Source organism: Stegostoma tigrinum, chromosome 8, assembly GCF_030684315.1.
Source record: "Stegostoma tigrinum isolate sSteTig4 chromosome 8, sSteTig4.hap1, whole genome shotgun sequence".
In the NCBI taxonomy this organism is placed as follows: domain Eukaryota; kingdom Metazoa; phylum Chordata; class Chondrichthyes; order Orectolobiformes; family Stegostomatidae; genus Stegostoma; species Stegostoma tigrinum.
Genome location: NC_081361.1, coordinates 65,475,239 through 65,489,442, shown reverse-complemented (window position 1 = coordinate 65,489,442; position 14,204 = coordinate 65,475,239). Strand labels below are relative to the sequence as shown.

Sequence of the window (14,204 nt, the reverse complement as noted above, 5' to 3'; positions counted from 1 at the left end):
ATCAATGGCTCAAAAATATGCTTCAATAAACTACCCCATTCTGGTTATGCCACAGGGTGTAGCATAGAATTTGAAAGGCATATGTGCACAGAGTACACAGTACAGAAGAACAGCTGTATTTAAGGGATTTGAGGTGGTTGCATTATTTCCATTGGGGCACAGAAGGCCAAGGTGGTTTGAAAATTAAAGGTGTGATAATCCCCTTTCTGGAAAGTGGCAAGAACAACTGAATTGGATCAGCTGGCCGTAGAGATACTCACCCTCTTCTCAGAAGCTCAGCAATTAAATCGAGAGTCACCAATTAGGCCCTTCAGTGGTAAATCAACAGCCCTTAAGAGTCTAAACTGTTACTAACCTGATTACCCATCATCTTGGAGTTTCTTGCTTCAATTATAAAGGGGTTTGGTGAGACCATAAACTCAAACATTCAGTAGACAGTTTTGGTGTCGCTACTTCAAGGACACAAATGCACTGTTGGTGCTTCAGATGAAATTTACAAGGTTAATATCTAGAAACCAGTGAGCTGTCTCCTGAGGACAGGTCGGGTGGGCTGGATTTATTTCCACTGGAGTGTAGAAAAATGAAGGGTGACTTGAATGAAATTTAGTGTACAAGATCTTGAATGGACTTGACAAGCCGAACATGTTGTAAGTGAGTTCTGAACTTTAGGGGCATGGTTTTAAACTAAACGGGCTTCAAGACAGATGACTAGAAAATGGTCAAGTGACTTTGAAACTCTCTGCCTCAGAAGGTGATGGAGCTAGGGACATTAAATGTGTTGAAGAATGATGTAGACTATTTTGTTAGGCAAGGGTATCAAAGATTACTAAGAGTAATAGGAATGTGGAACTTGAAAACAAACAGATAAGCACAGATCTTATTGAATGGCAGAGCAACTTCAAAGGGCTGAAAGGCCTAGTTTGGCTTCTATTTCATATGTTCCTGACTAGGAGGCTGCCTGCTGCTGGGCTGAGGTCACTACACTTATCCCCAACACCACAAGCCTCTGAGATCCAAAAGAAAATTACCTTCCGTCTCACCACTGGATCCCCTGACACACGGGCCCCCAGCTACAAATTTCCAGGGACCTAAAGCTGTCGGCATCTCTATGGTAAGGCATGGCTTCATTGTAAAGTCTTGTGGCTTGCGAAGAAGCTCACTGTCAGCTCTTACGTAGCTGCCTAGAGCATGATCCAGCAAGCTCCCTCACTGTGGGCAGAGGAATCAGCCTCTTGAAGCTGGCATCCCACCACTTAGTGCACACAGCATCGAATCTCAGCCGAGCTGTTTTAATTGATTTTTTAAAAATCCCGAAATTCAGTGGTGGTGATCATCAATTTAAAAGTTCTGAGAGTGAGGATTTTATTCTTAATGCAGGGAGGTGATGGAGCATAGAATCCTTGAAACAGAAGCAGTGACGAGTCTGTGTAAATATGGTGCGCATTTCTACGGTTTTGTCAAATATTAAAACCAACAGTTTTAATTTGAAAAGATGAAAACCAATTCCTCACATTCAAATGAAATGTTAAACAGCACCCCTGAAATATTAATAGAAGGGAAATACAACACTTTTCAAAAAACAACCCAAACTTTAAGTATTTCCACTACTTACCGGGTGCAAATTGAATGTGGCAGTCAAGCTGGCTTTGTAGTGCTACGTATACAAAAAAAATTCAAGTAAATGTAAATGTGATACTAATTCAATATATAGTTGTTACTTGTGATCAGAGATAATGGGAACTGCAGATGCTGGAGAATCCAAGATAATAAAGCGTGAAGCTGGAGGAACACAGCAGGCCAAGCAGCATCTCAGCAGCACAAAAGCTGACGGGCCCGGAACATCAGCTTTTGTGCTCCTAAGATGCTGCTTGGCCTGCTGTGTTCATCCAGCTTCACACTTCGTTATCTATATAGTTATTACTTGTAATGTTTCAAATCACTGGAGCTTTATGTAACGCAGGTGGTGGTTGAGCAATCATGATTGGCCAGAAGTAATATCAAAGAAAACCAAGTGCAAAATATTTTTGAATAATAAGCTTCCTGCTCAGAGGTGTGTTAATTGCCCCATCGGCTAGCAGCACAGTAGCACCAGAAACAGCAGTGCCCTGAACTACTGAGCCAAAGTGCCCAATTCTACAGGACCAGGCTCTCGCAGCAAGTACTGAAGGGGAGGGGGATTCATGATGATAAAGTCATGCAGAGACAGAGGAACTCCAGATCACGACAAGAGGCCAGTGATGGAGGCATCCCCTCTTAATTTCCTGCTCAAGCAGAGTATCCCCAAATGGGCAGCCCCAACCCACTCTGTCCCTGAACACACAATATTAGCTGAACAACTAGAGCCAGCAAGGCAATGTAAAATAATGCAAAAAAATTCAGGCAGAGATTTTGGGGGAAGTTAGAGTGTAAAGACTTACTGGCAAATTTGTAAATTGTCTATATTGTGATATAGTATTCATTTCAATTTTAGGTTCATGATGTTAGTTTTGTGTGGAATTGAAATCAATAATTTAAAGTCTTTCTGTAGCCACAGTGATTTGTTAATAGTAGTTTGAGACACATGCTTTGACAGCACTAGTAGGTTTTTGTTCACATTAGGATATTTTACATCTAGCAAATTAAACCATTATGCTTTAAGATATGCTAGACATTTGTAGGCTTCGATTTTGTTTTAAGTAGGGACAGACTTTATTAATTTTTTATTTTGTTTTGGGCAATTCTGTGAATTCCTTGGATGTTGATGGTCAGTACAGATATACATAGTAGTGCTCCAGAGAAGAGGATAATATAGAGAAACTAGATTATTTCAGGGTAAGAAGTTAAAGATGGCCCCAAACCAGAAGTGTTGGGAAAAAGCCCTTACGAGGTTACTTTAAGCCAAGTACATTTAAGCTCGGATGCACTACAGCTCCAGAAAGAAGCTATCCCCATTTCTAGTCAAGAAATTAAAGTTACAATTACCTTAAGACAATCATGGCATGAAGAAATTTATCATCATCTCCGGCCTGAGTAGTATTGTGGCAGGATTTTTTTTTGGGGGGGGGCGGGAAATTGGAAAAGATTGTTTTGGAACAGGCGGTAGAATTATATTTTTTCAGTGTATTTAAAAGTCTTCAAATTTGTGTTTCAAGTAAAAAGCTTGGCTTATTCTATTTGATGTTCATTACTTTTGGTTAATAAACTTCTGTTTTATTGTTAAAACACAATCTGCAACATGGCATGCTTGCATTTCAGTGACAAGATCACCTTGTCAAAAACGGGCCAGAACGGGCAGGTTCTGTAGACCTCATCCACCAACATCCAGTAAAATCACAGATGGATCAGGATGGGTTAGAGGGTGGCGGGAAACCCACTTGTGGAATTTTATGGCCTATTCCCTACCAGCATGTTTGTAGGCAATCATAAAATTCTGTCTTGTGTCAGTCTCAGGATACCAAGTAGGACAATTAGGATAGGGATGAGGATATTAGTTTTCACTCAAAAGGGTGGGAACCTATAGAATTCTCTACCACACAGAAGGCCAAGTCACCAAATATATTCAAGAAAAAGAGTTAGATAAGTATTAAGGGCATAAATGGGAGAAAGTGGGAATCTGGTAATGAGACAGCATCAGACACGATTCAACTGAATGGCAGAGCAGATTCAAAGGCCTGAATAGCCTACTCCTGCTTGGGTGCTATGTCATTCAGAATTCAATCTTTTTTTTAAAGTTTAAAACCCCACAGTGGCCACTTCATCCATGGAAAAATGTTCCCAAACCAAATACAATTTAAATCCTCCTTTAAAACTTTTGTTTAAACTCATCAAATGGGGCTTAATAACTGATATAAACCAACTGTTATACTTGTAACTTCTAGATAAGTCTTTTGACCTTTAAAACTATCAATCAGGCAATAGTCTTACTGAGAAAAGGAACTCTAGCCACACTTTTGCTAACACAAGATAATATGGTAAAACCCAGAAGACAGCCAGATTATAGAAACCTGAAATTCCTACCTGAGACACTCGGGCATTCTTAATACTAATGGGAGTGTGTTGAATGCCTTTAAGGCCAAACAGCTCGACCACGTCCATTGGCTCCTGATCAAGGAAAGTATTCAGTAAAACCATGCTTCAGATTTGAATATATACAAAAAAAATTTATTTATTTTAGAAAACCTTTTTCTTTAAAGCTTAAATATGGTCCTAAGAATTGCAGAATAATAAAAGAGTTAGAGAACAGACAGCCAACTTGTTTGCATCCACTGTCCGAATGTATCATTCCCCTGACTTCTCCCCATAATCCTGCACACTCTTACTTTTCGGATAGCAATCCAACTTCCTCTTGAGTGCCTTACTTTGAGCTTGGCTTCATCACAGTGAGGTACTACATTCCAGATTCTAAGTATGGCAATTCCAATCTCTCACACTCATCCTTCAAAACAAATCCCTCGATCACTTCACTACCATGTATATTTTCTTCAATCCTCAGATTTCCATGCTCTTCCATCTCTGGCTGTTGACATTTCCCATTCCTTGATTTTCTTTGTTGATTTGCCTCACAGCGCTCTCTCTCCTGCATTCTGTTTAGCCTCAAAGTGATCAGGTTTCTTGCTGTTCTTGCAATGCTGTTTACAATTCCTTTAGGTTCTAAGGCAGAAGAATTTAAGAGTGTTTTTCTTTCCCCTTACATGTCTTCTGGTATTATTTTCCTTAGTTTATTTGTCTCATTCAGAGATTACGTGCTTGTGATGACAATGGGCATGCAGTAGCTCAGTATAAAGGCCATCATAATTATAGAAGGCTTGACAATAGCTAGTGTTTTCTGTCCCTTTATTTCTGGAAAGCTGGGCTATTTGAGTGTACAATCTGATCTTTCTCCTTCCCTCCCATTAGCTGCTGGCCAGGCATCAACATCCCAGCACTTGCTAGAGAACAGGAATGAAAGTAAAATTGTTTACTGGTGCAACAGTCATTCTCTGTTAAACACCAAAAAGTAATACAGAAACATGAATAATAATTGTGGAAGCACTGTAAGCTACACATTGAGGAGATACAATGCCTGGCTGCCAAAGAGGAACAAACAAATATGGCTACTGCTGCAGCTTGTAGCTACTCCTGACAGGAGACTGCTGTTGTGGCTAGCTTATGCTATCCTCGTGTATCCACAATAGTCCATTTTCAATCATTCTATAATATATGGTATCCAAATACTTTCCAGTTTCTAAAGCATACAAGAACGTGGATAAAGCACAGCATGTTTAAGTTCTTTTTCTTGTTAAAAGTTTAACTCAAGTTTTCTTGTGAACATCCTTCATCACCACAAAATTACTTCTGTCCATCTCTGTCCTGCTTCTAACTTCTGCAAACTGCCATCTTGTTATCATTTGTGCTAAACAGCAGTAGCCACGTAGCAATTTTCTGTCCCCACCCCCACCCCCAAGTGTGACACCATCCACTTCAATCTTCTCTGGTTTCTTCTCATGTATTATTTCTAACGACTATCGTCTTTGTCTTTTTTGTGTTCACAATCAATCCATATTTAAACATTTGCAGATTTTACAATGATTTACAATATTTTATCAGGCTGATTCTGATTTTCAAGTACTGCTGTAATGTCAATGTACTAGAAGTTTGTTTTAATATATTCAATACATTTCTATATTCTTGTCTCCAAATTTTACCATTGGCTTATTTATCCTTCCAAACAGGATTCAAATCATATTGCATCATTGATATGACAAACTACATGATGATTTTATTAGGTTAATTGTACTAACAGCTATTGCCTAAAAGGTCACTTGCAGTCACAGAGTTAATTTAGCCTGGTGATAACAGTTTAGAATCCCTACAGTGTGGAAGCCGGCCCTTCAGCCCAACAAGTCCACACTGCCCCTTGAAGCATCCCACTCAGACCCATCCCCTATAACCCACACACCCCTGAACACCACAGGCAATTTAGCATGCCAATTCAGCTGGCGTTCACATTTTTGGACTGTGGGAGCAAACCGGAGCACCCGGAGGAAGCCCACGCAGACACAGGGAGAATGTGCAAACTCCACACAGACAGTGACCCGAGGCTGGAATTGAATCTGGGTCCCTGGTGCTGTGAGGCTGCAGTGCTAACCACTGAGCCACCGTGCCACCCCATTTTTAAATTAGAATTTGATTTTTGTACAGGAGCTGTTAATAATTTTTTAAAATCTAGAAAGTTCTCACCTCATAGTAACCATCTATGAAGACAACAATCATTTCTGGGTTCACACCCTGTGCAGACAGCAGTGAACGCAACATTCTGTGGAAAAATAAAAGTTTGATTCTAGACTGATTAAGGATTGTCAGGTCATCAGGTCAGTGAATAAACTTGAGCAATATAAAGAGATCAATAAATGGAAAATTATTTCTTACCATTTAACTTTAGACCCATTGACGTTAACAGCACAAAAGGCAAATAATGGTGTCTGGCTTTCCGCTAAAACAATACATAAAAAACTCCTGTTTCCCTGCGTCTTCTTTCTAACACATATTGTTTTTCTTCCCCCTTTCAAAAGTAATAGTCTCTGCCTCAACTTCCCATGCCAAAGCATTCAAAGCCACAATATTTCTGCATACAGAAAATCATAGCAATCTCAAACTGACGACCTGTTATATTTGAATCCAAAATAGTGAAAATTGCTTTTCCCAATCCCCCCATTAAAAACTTCATAATTATAAAATTTTACTACATTGCCTTTCTGCCTCATAATCAAAGGCAAGTAGCTCCAAATTATTTATTCAGATGCCATTTTGACAGATAGAGGCAAATCTTATACTTTTCTGAGAACAGTGAAGAAAACAGGACTTTAACAAATATTTTTTGCACCACTCTTTGCTCAGGCACCCCTATAGAGTGCCATGCAATACTCACAGGTACAGTGGGTACAAAGGATTCCAACTACTTTCGTGATGTTATAAATAAGACAATGGCTTTATTTTCATTTGCTTTTGCACATAACAGTCTAGGTGGACAATTTGTGTATTACTAAGTCTTCTAAAGCCTAGGTCCAAAATAATACTATCCCAATCCTTGTTGAAGCAGCTTTAGGCATCCTCAGTCATTTTGGACTTTTTCAATTGTACAATTTTTTTTACTTCTTTATCAGATTCGATGCCTACTATTGTACATGAGTTCGAAGAGAGAACACTTTGCTTACACCGCTCAGCCAATTTGTCTTATCCAGTGACAATGCCAATTAACCTCACAAATGTTGTTTGGAAGTTGTAATGCATTCTCTGTTCAGAGCCTCTGTTTAAAGTAGTGTCTTGCAAGGAAACCATTTAAGTAAAGATGAATTTTATACTTATTGCAACATTTAAAAAAGTCAAATCATTCTGCAAAAATAGTTATTCATGCTTATCACTCTAGGAGATTAGTTTTACTTTGGAAAAAGCAATTACCAGTTTTGCACTTGAATGGAATATAAAAGTACTGTACAACAACAAACATTGATTAAGCATGCAAAAAACGTGTAATACCTCATGTTGCAGACTTGACGTATATCCAAAAGTAACAATGTTATCCATATGTTGAACCTCACATCTCACCTGTAAAGGTAGTTAGGTCTGTTACCAGCTATCACCGCCACCGGAACATCATAAACTTTGTTATCTTTTAACTGCGAAAATAAAGCATAACACTCAATCTTACTTCAAGTACCAAGCTTCCCATTGTAATTGTAATTCAAATTTCACTAGACAGTAATCTGCAAGTTCTGATGTTTTAGTTTGTATGAAAATTATCAATTCCCCTCTGGATGTCCAAATCCTCATGTCTTATTTGAATAAATGAATCTTGCATCACTTTCTTATTGTTTATGCGCATCTCAGGAAGAGAAAGCATGGATTAGTCATCCAATCTCTGTGCAGACCCATATCAGACACACCCTGTAGCTGACCTGCTGTTAGGTCAGTCTCAATGCCATTCTGACATTGCCAGCAACATTAGTTCAACCATGCCAGAGAAACAACTTGGTCTGGCAAGGCTCTCATTCAACATTTACCTCCTCCTTATGCTGCTACATGAAGCATAACTAAGATTGGTATTTTAGCAACATATAAATCAAACTTTTTACAACTGTTACAACGCACTGCCCCAAATATTTCATGAAGTCTTGGAACTAGTACAGTGTAGCAGTCCAAAGTCCGAGACAGTAAATTGCAACAGCAGAACTGCCCATCAGTGGAGCTCAACTTGTCTTCAGCAGGTTTACTTCATGGAACAAGAGAAAAATAAATTTGTACTTGCTGCAAGATTACCACAAGTTGAGCAGAGATCATGAAACTGATTTGATGATAAGCAGCTGGTAAAGACAATGGAAAAGTTCTCAAGAACTACGATCAAAACAACTGTAACAGAGTGGGGGGATATAGGGTCATGCTGACAATTTTCCTCTACATTCCTGCAGCTGTTAGATCATGGATGTACTTCCTTTAAAAGGCAGAAAGGGAAGGGAAAGAGATGGTAGAAGAAGAAAAAAAGAGAAAGCTTGAAAGACAAAATTGCTCCAAGTTAAATGAACTGTGCCTGCCTACAGTAACAGCTCATGAAGTTGATGTTCTGTTTTCAGTTAGGTCACTGCTTTTATTCACTGTAGCAACTACCACTTCAAACAATGGGTATCAGATTACATATATTACAGGGAATTTAATATTCATTAAGGTAACCACTGATTTCGATCAGGCTACCCAAAAAGTCAAGATTACCTGCTACTCACTGAACAATGTGATCCCACTTAGACCAACACTAGCTGAGGCAGTCATTTTAGAAAGCCCATTTCATACATAATAATTGCATGGAGTCAGCTGAAAGATTGACTAAAAATCATGAAAACACCAGGGAATGAAGCAGTTTAACAGAGGCAAACTTACAGGCTCAGGGTTAAATTCAATGGGCGCTGGGTCCTTACAGCTACAAATGCTCCCATATCCTTCCACTTTGCTGCAGAAAGTCTTCCTCCTCCGATTGGCAATTGTATCTGCCCAGTGACACTCAGCATCTTCAAAACAAAAACTCAAGTCTTTAAGAGACACATATTGATCTTTAGTGATGTCACTTAAAAAATAACTGATTCGGAATATATTTTTATTTATTCCCTTCAAGGTTTGCTAAATTGATGTTATAATAAAAGCTACCCTACAGTTGGAATTCCATACGGCATGGAAACAGACCCTTCGGTCCAACTAGTCCACGCTGACCATGTTCCCAAATTCACCTCATCCCACGTGCCTCCATTTGGCCCATATCCCTCCAAACTTTTCCTATTCACATACAACATTTAAAAGACGTTTAGACATGTAACTGTTCCAGCATCCATCACTTCCTCTGACAGTTCATTTCCGACAGGAACCACTGTGTAAAAAGAAGTTCTCAGGTCCTTTTTAAAACATTCTCCTCTCACCTTAAAAATATGACCCCTAGTTTTGAACTCCTCCACCCTAGGGAAAAGACCCTTGTTATTCAACTTATTTATGCCCCTCATTATTTCATATGCCCCTAAAAGTCACTTCTCAAATTCCTCTGTTCCAGTGAGAAAAAATTCCAGTCTATTCAGCCTCTCCTTATAACGCAAGCCTCACATTCCCAGCAACATCCTGGTGCCATCCGCAAACTTATTAACCATGCCACCTATATTCTCATCCAAGTCGTTTACATAAATGACAAACAACAGCAGTACCGAGCTCTGCTGTTCACTGGCCGTCAATCTGAAAAACAACCCTCCACCAACACCCTGCCTCCTACCACCAGGCCAATTTTGTATCCAACTGGCAAGCTCACCCTGAATCTCATGCAATCTAACTTCACTAATTTGTGGAACCTTGTCAAAGGCTTTACTAACATCCATATAAACGTCCACTGCTCTGCCCACAATTTTTTTGGTTACTTCCTCAAAAAACTCAACCAAGTTTGACAGACACGATTTCCCTTGCACAAAATCATACTGATTAGAGATGATCAGTCCTTGCCTCTCCAAATGCATGTAAATTCTATCTTTTCGCATCACCTCCACAATTTACCCACCATTGATGTTATGGTCATAGGTCTATGCTTCCCAGACTTGTCCTTACAGCCTTTCTTAAAATAAAAGCACAACACTAGCCAACATCCAGTCCTCAGGCACCTCATCCATGCTTATAGATGATACAAAAATTTCTGCTAGGGTCCCTGCAATGTTTTCCCAATGTCCTGGGATACTCTTTAGCAGGTCCTGGAAATTTATCCACCTTTAAATCTTCTAAGACCTCCAGCACTTCCTTTTCTTCAATATGAACTTTTTTCAAAGCATCAATATTTACTTCCCCGAATTCTCTTGCCTCCATTTCTTTCTGATGTGAAAAATTCAATTAGTATCGCTCCCATCTCCTGAGGTTCAACACAGATGACCTCGCTGACCTGTAAGGGGTTCTACTCTCTCTCTCTCTCTCTCTCTCTCTCTCTCTCTAGTTGCTCTTAATATATTTGTGTAATCTCTTTGGATTATCCTTAACCTTATATGGCAAAGCTATCTCACATTCCCTCTTTGCCCTCTCAATTTCTCTCTTAAGAATGGCCCCACACTCTTTATACTCTTGCAAGAAATTCATTTGATCCCAGTTATGTAATAGTGGATTCCTTCTTATTCCTGACTAGAACCTCAATCTTTATTCATCCATTGTTCCCTACTCTTACCAGCCTTACCCTTACTCTAACAGGGACATAAGGTCTCTGAACTCCCATAATCACAGTTTTGAAAGCATCCCACCTGTCAGTCAACCCCTTACCTGTGAACAGTCTACTCCAAATAACTTTTGAACCTTAATAAAAACTGAAAGAACTGCAGATGCTGTAAATCAGGAACAAAAAAGAACTGCTGGAAAAGCTCAGCGAACCTTTGAACCTTCCTGTCTTATACCATTACAATCTGCCTTACTCCAATTAAGAACTTTACTTTTTATGGAAGATTTATCTTTTTCCATAACTATTTTACAACTAAAAAAATTATGATCACTAATCCTAAAGCATTCACCAAATACATAGGTCACTTGCCTACCTCATTTCCCAGGAGAAAGTCAGATTTTGCTTCTTCTCTAGTAGGTACATTTACACATTGATCAAGAAAATTTTCTGGAGCACATTTAATAAATTCCTAACCATCCAAGCCTTTAATACAATGACAGTGCCAATCAATGCTTAGAAAATAACTCTTAAATGTCTGAGACCTCCTTACATATTTGCTTCTCAATTTCCCTTTGACTACAGGTTGGGGGGTGGGTGGTGCAATAGTGCAATCCCATCAAGGTGACCATCCTTTTCTTATTTCTACCCATATAGTTTCACTGGATGATCCCTCAGAACTATCCACTCTAATTATAATTGTAATGTTTTCCCTTAGCAAAAACACAACTCCCCATCTTCTCTCGCTTCCCTTTCTATCTTTCCTGTAACATGTAAAACCCAGAACACAGCTGCCAGTCCCATCCTTCCCTCAGCCAAGTTTCTGTACTAGCATGACATCCAGGTCCCATATTCCCATATATGCCCGCAAGTTCATTAGCCTTATTTATAAGGCCCCTTGCCTTGAAATAAATAGTTTACTTTTTCAAAGTTACCTCATTCTGTGATTTGCTCTTGTCTGCCTTTTCAAATTTGGATTGCTCTTTTCTGATTTAGAATCATCCTCATCTGTCTTTCTATTTTACTGCTACTTAGGCAGCCCACCTCCCAAGCCCCCTCTACTAGTTTAAAGGCTCCTGAACCAGAACTAGCAAATCTCTCTGCCAGGATATTGGCCCGTTTCCAATTCTGGTGAAACAGGCCTTTTGAGGTTTTTTCTGCCCTAGATGAAAGCCCAATGATATAAAAATCCATAGCCTTGCAACATTGCACCATCTTTTCAGCCACTGGTTTATCTGCCATATCTTTTTATTCCTACTCTCATTACAACTATCCTATGAAAGGGACACCTCAGCACTCCTGATGGAATTATATGATCTATGAAAATGTCCTTTAAAAAGTAAATGCTAAATGTTTACTATAAATGTCATTAAAAAAATATATTGACAGCAACTTAATCCCATTAAGAACACAGGAGATTTGAAAAAAAGATTGAATGGTTAGATCCCAGTTCTGAAATAAGAAAAAGCAGTGTATTTTTTTTATTTGCTTTCCAATAATCTCTGCTAGAAACAGATTGCATGTCACTGCTCCCTCGATTGTGGGGGAATGGGTGAGAAAGTGGTAGAGAGGTAAAGACTGTCATATGCTTCATTTGGAATATAATGTACTCTATGCAATGGGCTTTCCGTTAGGTTTCTCATTTAAAAAAAAAGTCATTATTACGATTTCACTAAACATTTTTCAAATTTTCCCAAGGCTGTTTCTTCTTCGAAGAAAAAATCAGTAACAAACAAGGTAATAGAAACTGCAGAATAAGTATTATAATGTGAGCCTTAGATCACATACTTACACATTAAAAATCACAAAATGTAAAGTTCACCTTCAGCAGAGGATAGCTGAACTTCAGTCTTCAACAAAACAGGATCTCCCCAGGTGGCCAATGCTGGAGACTTTGAATGCTTTTCACCATATACTTGGCCTAACAATAAAAAATGTGAACAAGTTGTAAAATTCAGATTTCAAATGAATCTTACCGGCCATTTACTGCTGCTGGACACGTTGCCACTGGGATCTTAAAAATTCTTTTTTTTTACAATCCATGCTTCAATGTGACAACATTATGAATTTTTATTCTCGGGACAAAGTTCTAGTTATTTGGATATAGCAGTAATCAAGGTTTGCTTGTATCAGATTTTCAAGGAAATTTACATATACTGCACCTCCTTTCTTTACCACAAAAGTCCACATGTCTCGCCAACTGAGTGAAGAGGCAATCTGACTACCCAGTCCTTTAAGTAGACTTTTGGCTGTGTCTTTGAGATGGAAAGATCCTTCATCCTGAATCATTAAAAAAAAGATAAAAAAGTCAGTTATTTCCTACAATACATATATAGGCGACTACAGAAATAATGAAGCATTAAATTGAACATAGCAACATAAACAAACAATGTTTGACTTTAAAATCTCAATTTTCCCTTATGCTTCTGTACACATTCAGCACCTATACCAAGTGACTGAGGCATCCTGGGCTTATTTCAGAAAGTCCAAACTGTAGGAGCACCCCAAGACACAGGCCACATTAGGTAAATAAATCATTGGCTTTACAAATTCAATTCTTGCTTAAAAAAAAATAAAGTTCCTGGAAGCTGTAAAGCACAAAGTACAAGATGTAAAATTTTATCTGACAAAATTGCTGTGGAAGCGACAGTATATAACACCAGCAGGTTACTTTGATTTTACTGGTTTAGACTTCAATTTCAACTAAACCAATTTATAGACAAGCTTGGGAAAACCAAGGATCAGTTAAGCCCTTACAATGGGCATTCTCTACCTTCTGCTACCACAGAATTAGTACAACTTTGATCATCTGCATCTCAACTAGTGCCTTTATGCATTTAGACCAGAGTGTTGTTGAAATCAGTGTCCAGCACAGAAGCCTTTGTGCAAACCTGGGTACCTGAAGAATTTTAAAATAAGCCAACCACTCCCCATTTCATATCATGACTTTTTTTAAAATATGGCCATTGTTGGTTGGTCGGTCAGCAACCCCAAGCAGGGGATTTGATGGCCTAGTGGTATTATCGCTGGACTGTTAATCCAGAGACCCTGATAATGTTCTGGGGACCCAGGTTCAAATCCCAACATGGCAGATAGGGGAATTTGAATTCAATAAATATCTGGAATTAAGGATCTAATGGATGGCCGTGAATCCATTGTTGATTGTCAGAAAATCCCATCTGGCTCATTAATGTCCTTTAGGAAAGGAAAATGCCATGCTTGCCTGGTCTGGTCTACACATGACTCCAGACCAACAGCAATGTGTCTGACTCTTAACTGCCCTTTGAGCAATAAGTGCTGCCAACGATGCCCCCCTCATCTTGTGGATAAATTTTTAAAAAAGCATTTATTGTTCATCTCCAGTTGCCCTCAAGATGGTGGTGGTGAGTTGCCTTCTTGAATCACTGAAGAAATATGCTGTAGATAGAATCCTTTAGAAAGGAAATTCTAGGATTTTGACCCAGTGACACTGAAGGAATAAACAATATAATTCCAAGTCAGGCTGGTCAGTAGCTCGGAGGGAAGTTCAGGTGGT

At 39.0% G+C, this 14,204-nt stretch overlaps 1 protein-coding gene across 2 annotated transcripts in view; it reads right to left on the bottom strand.

The window, feature by feature from the left end:
• The window catches only part of pomgnt1 (protein O-linked mannose N-acetylglucosaminyltransferase 1 (beta 1,2-)), a 53,232-nt gene that overhangs the window by 17,473 nt on the left and 21,555 nt on the right, over nt 1-14,204 (bottom strand). For both annotated transcript variants that reach the window (XM_048538893.2, XM_048538892.2), the window contains exons 6-12: nt 12,832-12,949; nt 12,492-12,590; nt 8,887-9,014; nt 7,564-7,634; nt 6,199-6,274; nt 3,997-4,080; nt 1,613-1,654 (exon numbers count right to left, since the gene is read on the bottom strand). In XM_048538893.2, the coding sequence (XP_048394850.1) occupies nt 1,613-1,654; nt 3,997-4,080; nt 6,199-6,274; nt 7,564-7,634; nt 8,887-9,014; nt 12,492-12,590; nt 12,832-12,949 (618 nt within the window). The remainder of the gene's footprint in view (nt 1-1,612; nt 1,655-3,996; nt 4,081-6,198; nt 6,275-7,563; nt 7,635-8,886; nt 9,015-12,491; nt 12,591-12,831; nt 12,950-14,204) is intronic.